This window comes from Anopheles ziemanni, chromosome 2 (genome assembly GCF_943734765.1).
Source record: "Anopheles ziemanni chromosome 2, idAnoZiCoDA_A2_x.2, whole genome shotgun sequence".
NCBI lineage: Eukaryota > Metazoa > Arthropoda > Insecta > Diptera > Culicidae > Anopheles > Anopheles ziemanni.
This window is the reverse complement of record NC_080705.1, coordinates 33985235-34001113: the sequence shown is the minus strand read 5'-3', so window position 1 is coordinate 34001113 and position 15879 is coordinate 33985235. Positions and strand designations below refer to the sequence as shown.

At 43.7% G+C, this 15879-nt stretch overlaps 1 protein-coding gene across 1 annotated transcript in view; it reads left to right on the top strand.

Moving 5' to 3' along the window:
* Positions 1–597: 597 nt before the first annotated feature.
* LOC131281921 (nitric oxide synthase) overlaps positions 598–15879 on the top strand; it is a 48733-nt gene continuing 33451 nt past the window's right edge. Inside the window, exons 1-2 of the mRNA XM_058311285.1 lie at positions 598–945; positions 15311–15447. Of these exons, the coding sequence (XP_058167268.1) occupies positions 859–945; positions 15311–15447 (224 nt within the window). The 5' untranslated portion in view covers positions 598–858. The remainder of the gene's footprint in view (positions 946–15310; positions 15448–15879) is intronic.

Sequence of the window (15879 nt, the reverse complement as noted above, 5' to 3'; positions counted from 1 at the left end):
TGTACGGCACACGGTACTAGGGAAGGACAGGACAACGTAGTCAGAGAAGTGTTCCTGGGATGAGCGAACAGCAACCTTCATCAGCCTGCCATCAGTAGTGTTACGTTTGTTTCGTACGCCCTGCGCCCGTCGCCCGAGGAATTTCACGGGAACACTTAACGAAAGCAGTCGAGTAGCGGTTCGCAATTCGTACGGCTCGAGTGGAAAATGATGTCACAGCATCTGAGCTCGATGCTGGAGCACCTGAAGATGGGCTCGTTGATGAGTAAGGGTGGTGGTGCCGGCGGAGCGAAGCAGCAACAGGTGCCGCCAGTGTCGACCGGCTCGACCTCTTCGCCGACTGTTGCCGTCGTCGGGAACGGAAGCATTGCTGGCGCCCCGAACGGTTGCGCGAACAACAACGTGCATTGCGGCAGCGGTGCTCCGCTGTCGAATCATCAGAACAACAACCTGCACCACCATAACCACAACAACAACAACTGTCAAAATGGAGGTGCCGGAGTGACAGGTGCCAAAATGGTCGCAGATATGCCGGTGATAGTGGAGCGAGGCCGTTGCACGACCACGGTGGTGGAGGTGAGCGGCAAGTCGGCAAATCACGTCGGTGAGGATCGCCGTGGGTACGACGTGTCACGGAAGCGGTGCAGCATTTCGGTCCAGCAGCATGGCGTTGGTGGTGGTGGTGGTGCATCGGAAGCAGGAGGTAATTCGCGGTCGAATTATCGTGAGCTATCGCCGGCTTCGCTGCGTATCCATCGCAAGTCATCGCATGACATCCGGAACACGTTGCTAGGGCCGGACGGGGAGGCGTTACACCTGCACGATCCGTCTGGGAAGGGTGGGGACGGGCTGGGCAAGATGCCGACCGTCGTGAAACCGATCAAGCTGAAGAGCATCATCACGAAGGCGGAATCCTACGACACGATGCATGGCAAGGCGAGCGATGTAAGTAATATGGAACATTGATAATAGTTTTCACAATAATCTTTATGAAAAATAGGTGAAATATTTTCTTCTTCTTCTTGACGTAACGACCTCTTGGTCATGCCTGCCCGATAAGGGCTTACGAGACTTGTTTCCCTGTTGTACGTGGATAGTCAGTCCTCTCGTACAGGGGAGGGTCCGGTCTCGGTTGGGATTCGAACCCACGCCGTCGAGGTGGTGAGCCCCGGCGAACATGGGCCGATTTTCTAACCGGCGCTACCGCTCGGTGGTGAAATATTTTAATTATACTTATTTCTATAAAATGAAACATTCCTTTCTAAACTATTCGCAGAATCAGTCATTTTATCTGTAAACAAAGGCAGTCCAAGTAAAACAAATACCATTTTAAACATCACAAACATCTTGCCATTCACGTGATTTATCATGGCATATCGTGTAAGGTTTATTGCACGTCTTTCAATGTAAGCATGCAGCTTATGGTGCTTGCTGACGGATGTATTTTTCTTTTCATGTTTTCAATTTGCATATCCTGCTCCTCGGTGCATGTTTCGTGCCAAGGAATGTTGTTCAGGAGTTGTCTCTCCCTCCCTCCAGAAATCCTTTAACGACAACTTTTCAGCGGTCATAGTTTCACCGTGACCGACCTCTGCAGAACGCGTTCTTCCGATGGCAGAACTCACCGGCAGCTGTGTGTGCCGCTTCCAGCGAAACATCTACGAGCCGGTTCGCTACAATCGCAACAATGCAACAATTGTGGTTTGCTGATGAAAATTTATTATTTGCTTTGAATCTCTGTACAGCGAACTGCGACCGATCGAGTCGTTGACAGTGTCGGATACTGTGCGAGGGGGATAAAAACAGGTCGTCCTCACATAGTCGTACGAACTGATGGAGCTTTGGCTACGTTGAACCACGTGCGCGTTTCCTATGACCTCGGCGGCAAAGCAAAGCATAAGGCCAAACATAATCCTTTCGATGTCGCGATGTCACCGGACCCAACGTGCCCGTTGCCGCGCAATGAATGAGGGCAATCGTCGCTTTCCATGAAAGTTGCCGGTTGCGTCTCGCATCGATCGAGCAGAACTCATTCGGTACGGCAGCATTTCATCGCCCTATCTCCATCGCTGGCTCCGAATGGCAGTTGACGTTCGTGGTGTGCTTGCGGTGATTTGCACGAGAACTGGCGCAACTTGCGAAAAAGTCCTTAGCCATCTTTCCGGTAATGTGGCGATAATCGTTTCCGACATAAATACGCGAGTCAGGAGGGAAAGTGGTTGGCTAGCGGGAGTGTTAAAGACTTGCTCATGGACTGACGTTTTTGTGCACAGTACGAGACATATTTAAAGTGGATCTGCTTGCGTTGGGACCGGATGAATTCTCGATCCAGTAAGACATTTGTGTGTCAACACTTTAATTCTAACCACAAATGTTGCCAAAACGATGAATGTCAGCTGCCAACACATGGCGGTGATGTTATGGTTTTCGCTCGGATTAAGAAATAACCCAGCGAAACACATTCTCATGCCCCCTGAGCCGCATCTGTGGTTTGGAAAAGTTACCGTTTTGTTGAAGCATTGCTCCGAAAGTGACAATTTTCCCATACCGATGCTACTCACACTATATTTCCCCGGCCTAGCGTTATTTCTATTTTCGTAATGAGGAAAACCACTGGAAGTATGTGACGGAGCGAATAAAACAAAACACAAGAAAAACCCGAACCCAAGAAAAACCAAATTGGAAAACTCCACCTCAAAGGCGACGGCGGCACATCGCCGGGTGCAAGATAACATGAGTTGCATTTTAACTTTGCCCGACATCGTGGGAAAGTTTTCCGCAGGAAGCAGTTCCGAGCCATCCCTTCCTGTGGCGCATTTTGACTGCTTCCTCATTTAAGGAATTTTCATCACTTTCATCCCCCTCCCCCTCACGCTACCCTACCCGCTGGCGTGGGTAGTGGGCGGAAATATTTTTTTCCGAAAATGGAACACCCTTGGAATTCAACTCTGGTTCATTTTTCTGTATGACCAATGTTTTTCACTTCGGTAGGAATTTTCCTCTAACCGGTGATGAGAATGGTTTTTAATTTCTTTTTTCCAACTCTAATTACTTTTTATGACCGTGTTGGTCAGGCTTGTTGGTGGCCGTTGTCGTTGTAATCGTCGTTGTCTTCGTTGTGAGTGCATGCATTGCGTTATCATTTGTTTGCTTGCATTAAATTTTCGAGTCAAAGCGCTATTTTGGTAAAGATTATCTTGAGAACTATCTTTACTTTTAACTTGCTGCTGACGAAGTGTTTATGTAAAATGTACAAGAAAGATTACGTATCGAAATGTAGAGGTTAAGGCTTTTTAGTAGACGTATCGAATATAAATTAAATTGTTTGCTATTCTTTAACTTTCCTCGCGTATCATAACAATGGGGTTCATTATTATCACATTGCAGGAAAAGTTGGCAGTGTTAAATGCCAATAAGAACATGATATTGCCCACTGAGTGACAGTTATGCAGTATCACCTTCGTAATCTACCGTATAAGACCATCACTCATCGAGCAATTCCGTACAAAAAGATGTTTTCAATGCTTCACCACGTGCTTCGGAGGCTCACTAGCAAAGGAGGAAGTTCTTCCACGCTAAAGGTGTAAATGGTGCCTGTCAGTCAGCGCTATAACGGTGGCGACAACTGGTACCTACTGGACGCTCTCAGGGCCTCGGCTGGGCGCTTTAACACTAGCGACCATTTTCAGCCGCAAGTGTCATAATTTAAACACGTCATGGGTACCTGAAAAAGTGTGTTTAAGGCAAACGATGTTTTACAACCTTGGCTACTTCTGCCACCAACCGCCTTCACGAGTGCACTCGTCGAGTGAGTACAGAAAGTCCGAAGAAGTATCACCGATGAATGGAGAGTGTCTGTGCTTGCCGCCATTCAAGCAGATGATGCAGAGCAGAGCAGAGATTTAATTAAAGCTGGCATCCCTTACTCACCCGAACGAGCAGGCACGCTGCCTCAAGCGAGCCGGTATTGATTCAAGGATATTGTCAATTTGTTCTGCTCCGAGTCAGTCGTTTAAGCTTCGTATTAAGACCCCCTCCTCCCGTGGCTATCTACGGAGTATCCTTTAAATGAATTGTGAAGCAGATATTTCGGTCTATTTGAGGTGGACATCGATACTCATACTCAAACTTGCACCTTGAAGGGAGTTCTTCTTCTCCCTTTGAAGTGGACGTATTGCTTCGTCATAAGGAAGTCCCTCAAATGATTATGACGGGGCTTAGACATTGTTCAAACTTTTGCCATCATTCACGTGGAGCTTCTCCGTCTCGAAGGATTGTTGCCGAAGGAAGGATGAATGGTGCTTGTATAGTTTAAGGGAGTTTCTTCAATGCTGTGACAACATTGTTTCACTCTGACACGAGGGTGACGTAGAAGGAACGATAGTCGTTATAGTTTGGTAAATGATTTTATTGCATCCATCTTCTTGGAACGATGGCTGAAGTTCCTGATCCTTCACCGATAATAAATCGTTAAATCGATCGGAACGAGGACTCCTGGTGGGTTTACTGGTTTACCACCCTGATAGCAATCGATTTGCGTAGTAACTTTATTACCAATTACGGCCTTTCCCCATCCAGTTCCTTCGTCCTGTAAGCTGCTTTTCGGGCAGATGGCAGCTGAGGTTGAGGTTAAGGAGGACGCTGCTTCAATACAATCGAACGATTATTTAGGTAACATTGGAACGAAGCAAAATCTTCGGAGGAAGATGTAAAATTTCCTACTTCCCGTTACGTGGCTGGGGAAGAGTTGCTTCCGACATTCTGATACGCCAATCAATCAGATAAACAGCTCGACCAAGAGCCTCCAACCTCGCCCGGAAGCCATTCCAATGCTGGTAGAAATATTTAAAATGAAGAAATTGGATCCCTTGACCCTAGAGAAAGCTAGAGCCGAAGAGTATTATTTAGTCGTTTACAGCAATTATCCTCTAGGACGTGGACTGCAATGTCCTTCCCCAGATGCTTTAAGCGGGCAACGTACGCTGGTTCTCTGGCCGAGTCTGCCTGCCTGAACAGAAAAGCGACCCAATCGTTCCATTTGAGATCCATTACTTCCGTTTAAAGGATCCCCAAGGATCCGGAAGAAAAGGACCTCCACCTTTCCCCGCTCGGAGCACGTTGATTAAATCATCTCAGGTGGTCGTTGGGCTCTGGTGGCGATGGCATTAGATGCTGGTGCCCATTCTTTCCGCTTCATGCCGATGCTGCAGACCAACCTCAGACCATCGCCCGCAGGAAGGGCATCAGTCGCTTATTATTGCAATCCGGTCACGGAAGTCCGTCGTTCGCTCGTTCGTTCGTTTGTTCGTCCGTTCTTATCGGAACACTCTCGCCTGAAAAAGGTGCACGAGGGTGGAAAATTACCACCGACCCTCCCCCTGGAGGCGCGTGATGTTTCTTTGTGGATGGATTTCCTTTTACTTTTGCGACGTGCTTGTTTACACTCTCCCTCTGCCCAATGCCAATGTTGACCGGTTGAGCTTCTTCAAACGGTGGAGCATTAACTTGAAGCAAGGCGCTCGGTTGGTTCTTTATCCTTTCGCAAGATCACGAGGCGCTGAGGGTTCGGAGTGTAAGAGCACGATAGGAAGCAAAACATCACGAGGAGGGAAAGAGAGATAGATGGGTTTTGCAGAAGATGACGGATGACAACTCCAGTGGATGATGGCTCTATTAACTTGTTTACGTGCCAAATCAGGTCGTGCATCGTGAGATTACCCAATTTTTCACACCCCGCACTGGCCCAGATGGTCAACCTTCGTGAAAGGATAATTTTCGTGGGAAAATGGATCGAAAGTAGCGCTTGCTCTCGTGCATCCCTGGAATGAAGCTGTTGGCTAACGTACGTTTAGGGACCAATGGCGACATCTTTAAAAGAGTTTCCTTCCCCGTTAGATAGAATCTGAAAAATAGCTCCCCTTTTTCCCACGATACGATCATGAAGCTGCTGGTAATGCAAGTACGTATGTGTGTGGGGTGAGAAAACGAGCAAATTTATTTTTATCTACCCGATGGTGTCGTTTTGCTTCCGTTATCGATAATCTTTCTCCACCAGCTTCTGAAGAGGACCAACCCCAGGACACCGTTCTCGTGAGTTGGTTGGTGGTAAAAGAATTATTATTATTGTCACTTCTTTACTTCTCAGTTATGTGCTTCTCACTGTGTGTGTGAGTGTGTATACATCCGCAACGATATGCAAGAGGGGGGATATCGTTTGCTTTTATCTCGTATCGCAATGGAATGGATTTTTCCCGCATGCCGAGAAACATCCCTGGCGAAAAGGAATCACCACTGACGTTGAAGTTCTTTAACGGAGTTAGTAACGCTAAGTCCTTCGTCGTTTGGAACGTTTTGTGCCGGGGACATGACTTTTTCGCCCGCTCGAAGTGACTCCCCTCAGTGATCAAGATTAAAAAATGAAAAGGGAAAAGAAAGCACGGAATCTCTATTTGACATTAAGGCAAGTCTAAAAGGTAGTGGGAGCCGTGTGACTGCTCGTTGACTGACGGTAAATAAATTGGTTCCAATTTGTATATTTAACTACGTTTAATTTGCCGGTATTTTTTCCTTCCGCCTGGTTTACAATATTTTCAAAACGTAAAAGATGCCTATAAAGGTATGAGAAAATATTTAAAAAAATATCCGTAGGTACCTTTTCTTAACCATGGGGTTGTCGGGCATAATTATTCCGTAAATCTCTGCTATTATTTTGCGATGAAGAAATTCAAAACATGGATCGCTTTCACGACTTTGTGCACCGACACCATTGTTATTAAAGTGGGACTTTCACGTTATCCGGGTCGATCCTTTCTGGAAGTTTACACTTTCTTACGTGGGATGGATAATGGAAACAATTCTTCACGTTGGTAACTCTTTTTAAGATGTTTTCCTTCCGTTTTCCTCTTTCTCCGTTTGTGTAGTTGTACGGTGGAAACATTTTTCTTTTCCTTGTAACACCTCCCTCCACTCAGCAAGATTTTTCCACGGGCATACTTTCTTTTCTAACGGCTAAGAAAGCAAAGAAAAAGAAGAGAAAACAACACTTCCTCCTGACAGCTTCTTTTATTCAATCTGCGGCTTGGGAGAATGTCTTGCTGGATGCTGAATGCTGTAGCGCAGTGGATTACAGCAGCTCCTACCACGGCGAAGACCTGATGTCGTGCGGTGCTGGTGAGAAAAGATTTCACTTTAGCCTTAACCGAGGCCGACACCGGGCCCACCGGAACTTGGGCTCGTACAAAGTGGATGAAAAGTGACTGGAATTTAATGAGATTGTACTTAGGCAATTACCATACGGAGTGTGTATTTTTTTCCCACCTCCCGGGCCACTTTTGCGCTCAAGAGCTTAGGGAGATTTGTAAGCAGTTCTTCTTGTCGCTAGCCACCAGAGTGGCAGGGGAAAAATATAGAACTCACACCCCTCGAGGGGGTTTGTTTGATTACGGCAAAAGCATACGCCGGTAACGCTTTTCTTCCGTTGACTTCACGCCGCGACCTCGCGCGACCCGCCTTCACTCGTGTAATTCAATTACTTTGGGCCGTACATACCCAATTTGGAACGCTTATGTTAATCGTGGAATTTTCACAGTACACGGATCTCACGTGCTAGCGTGTTCGATACTGCACTCGTGGGCTTTTCCGGGAAATTTTCGCGTGCGAATGAAAATCGTTGATGCCGAACACCGGTAGGCTGGGAATTGAAATCGGGGATCGTTTGAGGGGCAATTTAGGCTCAATCGATGTCGGTTCGGTAGGATTTTACAAAGCCGAGCGGAAGGGACGGGTGGAGGCGTGTGAGTGCTTGTAGGCTTATTGTAATTTAATCTACCCTTGAAGCAGACAATCAATTTTAATCGCAGGTGTAAAACATGCAAAGATTTGCTTTCGATTTCGTAGGTTTGGAGTATTTCAGCGAGAGAACGAAATTTTCCATTTTCCGCTTCCATGAGTATGTTTTCTTGGAATATGTTGCTCTGATGTTACCCCAACATTTCAATTCGATCAAACGGTTATTGAAATTTCCAAAAATGTTTATCATTTAAAAAAATCAGTTGATTATTTGGATTTGAATCCCGAGTTGGTGAGTTCAAGAATGAGAAAAGCTAACATTTACTTTGCTATGAGTGTTTCATGATTAACACAAAAAGAGGACCCATGGGATCCTTTGTGTGCCTTGGGGCCACTTACAGGCCTTATTGCCTTCCATTGTGTTTTCAACAGATCACGACTAAGTCGTTCTAACTTCGTTTAAACTGAGGATTAAATTTCAATTCAAAACTTTACTCCACCGAACCTTCCTGGTCAGCTTCATGTGAGGGTGTTTGTTTGTTTCCCTTATGATCCATTTTAGGAGAGCAGCAGATGCTACCGCTTTAGCAGATTACCTTCGACAGCCGCAGGCCTGGCTTAAGGCCAAACCAGAGAAGATCTTGACCAATGTAGGGCAACCTAGTGAAGTTTTCTGGTGAAGCTAAAGAACGTTTGCTTTGGACCAAGTTCTGCTGAGCAAAGTCATCAAGTATTCATCACATACAGGCCTCATTATTTCGTTTCCCAGAGATCGCAGTTGCCGGGGGGTAATCTAACCTGATGCTGCTGTGCTGCTCGGAAGTCAAGGCCATGATGGGCTTCAGCTACTCCTTGATTCGACGCATCGAGTGCAAGTTTAAGAGTGGACAAGCATTGTTTTACTGAATCAGCATTATCTGTAACATTTTATGCGCAATTGAAAATCTTAAGGTAAACTGTTTTTCATTTATGGCCTTATTTTGTTTCTGGATTGCTCTAGGCTAGTCCTATTAAGATACTTTGAAAACTTCATTCATTAAAGTGAATTGTATAGCTTCCTGCCAAACATGGGATGGTCTTCTACTAAATCGTGAAAGTTTTAAAAGGATTTTTGAAAAAGATAACAGAATGAACTGTCGCGAACCCAATGCAAGTACAGCTAACGAGAATAATTGCGCTTGATATTCTTTCTATTCCAAGAACATTTCCGGGGTTTTCGAATGTTGTCCTACTCTAGATATGCTAGCAAAAATTAGCATACAAGGTTTTTCCCGAAAAAGGAACACCTTAATAGCTAAGGAGAGAAAATTAGATTGTGGAAGCATGATAAAATAAACAATCCGAGTAAAAATACAAAACCAAGAAGGACATCAATAGCGCTCGAAACCGCAACGCTGCTAGTGTTCCAATCGATTAAAAAATTCAAAAAAATGGTAAAACATAATGCAAAAATTAACCATCGCATGAATAGATCTTACCATTTGCATGTTCAACCGAACACGACATCGTTCCGGTTGGGCTGGCTTCTCTCCATTTTCATGATCATCTGCAGCAAAAGCGGTCGTTCTCGGTAAATCTGTGTCCCAAAACGGCCGTTAAATCATTTTCCCGGCGCGCGGAAAATGATATTTTTATTATCTTACCCCACAGCAAGGGGGACCGGCAAAGTTGTCGGCGGACACTTCGCACCGAGAATGCCATTTTCATCCCCGAAAAACTCTCCGGGGGGACCTTTCATCCCCGGAATGTTGAAGTGGAAATCGAAAGAGAAAGCGGATGGAAGATGGTGGCTGTTGTCCATTATTTTATCTTTATTTTCAAATCGCACCGGACGTCCAGACGCGCGTTTGGAGACAGGTTTAACGTTGTGTTCAAAGTCTGGGGGGTTGGTTCGAATTTCCGACGGTTCTCAGGAAGCCAATGTCGCCCGGCATGTCGCTAGAGAAACAGTTTTAATTCCGTTAAATATGGTATAATATCGTTGGGCTCGAGACCGTCCCCGGAAGCGATTCTGGAACGGTTGATGCCATGAAAAATCCCCACGACGATAGATATTGCTCGGGTTCAAGGTATTTGGAGATTGAGACGCCTTGTTCGATGGTGTTTGACGCTGGTTCAACCTGCCGATCGATTGTGGAGCGTAATTAGTATTCCGGAGGGTTTTAGGTTGGGGATTATGGCGTTTGCGGTTGTGGTCACATTTTCGTTAAGCCATGATGAATATTCAGGGGTACTCTGGGAAAAAGTGGGGGATACTTTTATACCTGCTCTATTATCATAATCGGGTCAATGATTTCTCACGCGTTTTTTTGCAAAACATTAAACGTTCTTATAAATAGGAACCTATTTTTGACATTTTAGTCCCTTGCACAATCAAAGATCGTGTCGATAACATCTACATTTTATCTGGGCAGGGCAGGGCAATGCAAACCAAACAAAAAATGAACACAAATGAAGGAAGTCAGAATGTCTGAAAATGATGGTTCCATTGATTTGTCGATCCGTGCTAAGTGCTCTTAAGAATTTCTCGCCGAGTTCACTTTTCGTTTTCGTTTGAAATGCACCGTGGTTCACTTCAACTGGACAAACTTTCTTTCAAATGGTAATCAAGTTTACAATTCTGTTGAAAATATTATTCATACCACCCCGACACGGCATCACGGCAGTATCTGCTGCAGTGCCGACGGAAGGAGTTTCTAGTGGAGTATTTTATTCATACCGAGGCGAATAGTCAAGTGTCAAGTGGTACGACGGAGCCTCTCTAGCAACAGGTCCAGCGGCAGGGAAGCAAGATGACAGACGAATTAAACGGCAACCAGTTAAATGCGATGATAAATTTCAACTTCCCCATCCCGGACGGAAGCTTGTTTAAGATGGGAGATGAATGAGGTGTTTGTTGTTAGCTTTCTTGCCTAAATTTAGACAAAGTGCAGTGCACTGTATACAATTTTATCTAATGGTACTGAGTTAAATTTAAGAATGACAAAGTCGTACCAAAAAAGGAAAATTTGGTCGTACCTTAAAAGAAAAGCCGATGAAGTTGGCGTTAAAAATATCTAAAAAGGTCAAACAATCATTCAATGCAGAGTGACTGTTTCTATCAGAAAGAATGTTTATTTTTCTCAGCTCAACTCTTCAAAGGCAAGTCATGAAAACTTCATAAAGTGACCGAACAAGTTTTTCGCCCAATATTTATTTCTTGAGTCAATAGTGTATAAATAAGGCGGCGATCTAAAAACGAAAAGAAAAGCGAAACTTTTTCTTAGTACCGTCCCTGCAACCTCTTCCATGGCAGGGTACAAAAGGGTCTTGATTTTGTTTGTTCTTGCTTTCATCGAAAATATGGTGGCCTGGCAAAAGGTTTGTGCTTCACCGTCACGAGCTTTGGAGACTGTGCTCTAGTTGCAACATCTGGTAGTATCAAATACCTGATTTGTTGTGTTGGACTATTTGATGATAACTTTTTCGTCTATAAAAGCTGCATGTTTCGATGTCATTATTTTTAAATTTATTTATGTTGATTCAGACGAGCATTAAAATTGAAGAAAACTGCTTATCTTTTATTGTCTTATTGTATTTAAAAGATCTTATCATTTTGTTGAAATTGTGAAAATCGTGATAAACTAATGACCGGCACTATCTACATAATTGTTTAAATGATTCTCTTTTTATCTCAATTGCATGACTTTTAGTCAATTGCTCTAACATTTGTGTAAATAAAACCACCAACTTTTTCCTGATTGACACGATAAAACTTCCACTTTTTGTGATTTGATAAGCATTACTAAGTGTAAATGCTTCTTGATGGTGGATTTAGTCCTGCGGTAGGGAAAACACTGAGGAAAACGCTAGCGACGAAAGTTAAACATGAACTTGATGAAATGATTCCAAGCAATAGCTTGCATAAGTGTCGGACAAGCTGGTGGCCACTGGAAAATGCCAATTGCACCGGTCAACGCTTGCAACGGAAGATACCGAGATTGGAAATACCGACGGTTGGGGAAATGTAATTTACACTTCAATTTAAAGTTATCCGGTGTCGTTTGAATTTCACGGTGTCAGTCGGTTGTGGGGATCCAACCTTGGTCAAAGAGAGCTTACTTTACAGGTTCGGTGAACGTGGTTCCAGAGCAATAGGGGGGTTGTATCCGTAAGGGTAATTTGAACAAGAGTCACGAATATCTTTGATCATCCATTGGTTGTCGTGAATAATCCTTCGACAAAAGATTACTCTCCGAGCAAGAGTCAATTAATTTAATGAAAAACGCCTGAAACTCTACGTGATTCATTAACAACATCCTTCGAAGGACAGAAAAAGAAAACTAAAAAAGTAGAAAAAAACTTCTTGAAAAGAGTGTACAGCATCATCCCAAGATGATTGACCACTGTCTGAAACGGACGCACGCAATAAAATCTCGTCAACCTTTTACGCTTCTTAGATAACACTAAATTTACGATGAACCCGAACCGCTAATCTGCACAAAAGGCATTGGTCACGAGGTCGCGTTTTATCGTATACGACATTAAACATAATGTTTGACCTGCCCACGTTTGCCTCGTCCAACAATTCCTTCGTTGTTCGAGCTTCTACAGATGATAAAGCGTAGGATGGTCGGATGAAGCCTGGTTTGGTTGAGCACGTGGTCCCGCGGGAAAAATAGACTACAATACCGAAAAGACGAAACAAAACCACCGAGGGTTGAGAAAAATGGTAAAAAAATGCTCTCACAAATGGAAAGTTTATGAGCGCAAATGAGGTTGGCCATTTGGTCGTTATAAATAAATCATCACAGGCTCTGCAGGGTAGATATGGAACCACTCGAGTCTTGACGGTACCATGAACGTTGATCTGGATAGATGAAGCATAATTAGCAGAAAGTAACAAACTCTCATAATTTAAAGGCACATATTGAACGAGCGAAATATGAAATATGAATCGTATTCTGTTCGCTGCGGTTATACATATTCATTTAAAAGTGAATGATTATTATCGAACATTATTTCAAAATGGAATCATATCTTAGACAAAAAAGGTAACATGGTCTCTATGAAACAAACTCCATCCAATCCTCCAATCATTGATTTCCTTTGGAGAATTGCTGACCGTAATGTTTGACTTGGTGTATGTCATCTCTATTTCCTCTTTGCGATCACTCTTCATTTTTTTTTTGTTTCGTTGATTTCCGTTTATTATTTTCCTTCGCCGATGCCTAGACAAGTTGCCTACGCCAAGCGAGGGATAAAAAATATTTTATTTCCAATCATTTGCTTAATCAACACGCAACAAGCGCGTAATTCCTACATTGAAAAATGATTTTTCTAAATTATCCGTGACTATACATCCTCCTGATATGAAACCTGAACAGAACATCTAGATCTAGGTTTTTAGATAATGATATGCACATTACATTAGCAATATATTTTTTTCAATTGTTGAAAACTGACAATTTGAATAGCGAAACCATCAAAATATTTACATAGGCCATCCCAACCAAACGCACATGGTGGACAGTCTGCCACAAGTCTCGACCCATCCTTTGACGACCAGCCGGCAAACACGCGACCAATGTTTGGGCAGCAAACATTGTCGAACGCTCCGGTTCGACTATTTGTATATTCAAAACAATTTCACTCGAATGTATGCCCCGTGCGGGAACTCCCTGCCGTGCGCTTGCATTCCTCCCCGGGCGGAGGATTTTCACGAATTTTCACCGGCTTTCGGCACCTTTACCTTTTCGCCAGAGCTAAGCAATGTTTATGCTAATGTTACCGTCTCCGTCTCCGAGTTGGAGATAGACTTTTTCATCTGACCAAGCGACCACCGGGCCCACCCTTGGGTATCCTTGATCCCGTGGTCGTGACGTGTGGTTCGTGTAAATGTACTAAATTCTTGTCATCTGGCAGACCGCCAAACCGAATGTGAAACCGCCGGGTGGGGACAACGTTGAAGGTGGGTGCGAAAAGGTAAACAAGAAGCGAATAAAAACCCCTGGAAGGATGATGACGTCGCTGGAAAGGATACCGCCGGCGTGGGTCCCTTGCTGAGCCGGTGGTTGGGATCTCCTAGGGGAGGTAATATTCCACGAGCAGGTTGTTCGTGAGCCCGACCACGCAACGAAATATCATTTCGGAAGAATCTTTGCTAATCCCCTTCCCAGAGCACCAGGTGCACCGGGCAGCTGGCAAGCACGTGCACGTTCGGTGAGCCGAAAGCGGAAACAGCAATAAATGAAATGAAAATTGTCATTGTTATTGTTTCGCATAATGTGCTACGAAAAACAAGGGCAACGCGGTGTCGCTGACGATACCGCTGACCCAAACAGGAAATATCCGGTGCCCATCTGCGGACGGTGGAAAGGAAATGAAAATTGAAAATGAAGCGCAGGAAAATTCGAAGATTTTCCATTTTTACACATTCTTGTCGGAATGGAGCATACTTTCGTGCAAACAAATTGTGACGTTTTTATTGTACTTCTCACAGACTGTGTTGTTTCCCACGAAGATTACATTCATACATCTTTTATTAAAAAAATACTTTTTAGTAAAAGATTTTCCGCCAAATGATGATACACCTTTTCCTACTGTGTTTCAATTCCGCCGCACAGGAAAGATCCGGTCTGGACATTTTTCAGATCAGTAGAAAAATAAAAACGTTAAGTATACATGTGGAGAACAAATCAGTTTACTCGCCGGTATAATGTTTTATACTCTGCTCATTACATGGTGAAATGAAAAGGATTAACGGATAATGTGGGGATTAAAAGAATACGGATGTTATTATGTTTACCCTTTCGATTTCCGGATCAAATCCTCAATTTACCGTTTAATCTTTTGATTATGGAAAAAAGGACCGGATGATCTGTTTGAAGCCATATTCATATCGTTTTTGGAGGTATTTTGGGAGGGTAAACCAGTTTATCACGAACATATTTCTTGAGAACTTAAGGTTTTGGAAATTTGAAATATTCTATTGTTGGAAATTTAAATCATATTTTTCTCACTCCAAAGCAAGTTCTGAGAAAATTCCCATTTAATTTATTAAGTGTACGGAAAGGAAAATTTAAACACGGGAAACTATTATTTTGTTTCCCTCATTTGCTCGTGAACTATGCAAGATTACGTCAGCGAAAGCACCGGAAGCGATTTGACATGTCGCTGAATTTAATATTTCTCATAATTCAACCCGCCACCGGGCGGGACGTTTTTCTTCCCTCCATACTACGCGATGCGCTTTCACACAAAGACATGGTAGGGTCGCTCGGTAAATATGTTGCTAAATTACTTCGTGCTGCACGGAGTAAGGCTCCATTTTTCATCCCTTCACTCTGAGGGCAGCACTATTCCCTAGTTTATCCTCGAGGATGCTTCCTCGTTTACAGAGCGTATGCACAACAACAACGGGAGCAATCTCCAGTTTGCTAGCTTAAATCGTAGCTTTAGATGAGAAGTCGCGTTTGGTTTTGCCGCTCGTTTTTAATATCTGATTTTTGCTTGTTTCCTTTCCTTTCTTCCTCCCATACAGGTGATGTCGTGCTCGCGTGAAGTTTGCATGGGAAGCGTCATGACACCGCATCTCATTGGGACGGAATCCCGCAAGTCGGATGTGGTTCAGCAGCACGCAAAGGATTTTCTCGATCAGTATTATTCCTCGATCCGACGGTAAGCCAGCTTTAATGCGCTGTTTAGTTAGTTTTATGCAATAAGAAGTTATGATAATGTTTAATATTGGTCGTGATACATTAACAAATTAATCCATTTGTGCCATCCTAATTCATCACATGGCAATTAAATGAACTTTTATTTTCAAAAGCAAAGTGAAGAGAAAGATTTTAGATGTGAAGCTTTTTTTCTCTCTCGAGTAATTGCGTTAAAGCATCCGATGGAGGCGCCTGGTTGTTTTTACAAATAAAGCAGTCGACGAAGCCAGACTACCATTAAATCAAGCAGTGTTTGCTGAGTTCGGCATTTTCGGCATCCAACATGAATCACATGTTAACGATTTATGTTTTTCGCTGCTTTCATCATCTACTTTTATGCATATCTTACCCACGAGCACCTTTCTTGCTCACCTGAAGTGCTTGTATTCGGGCC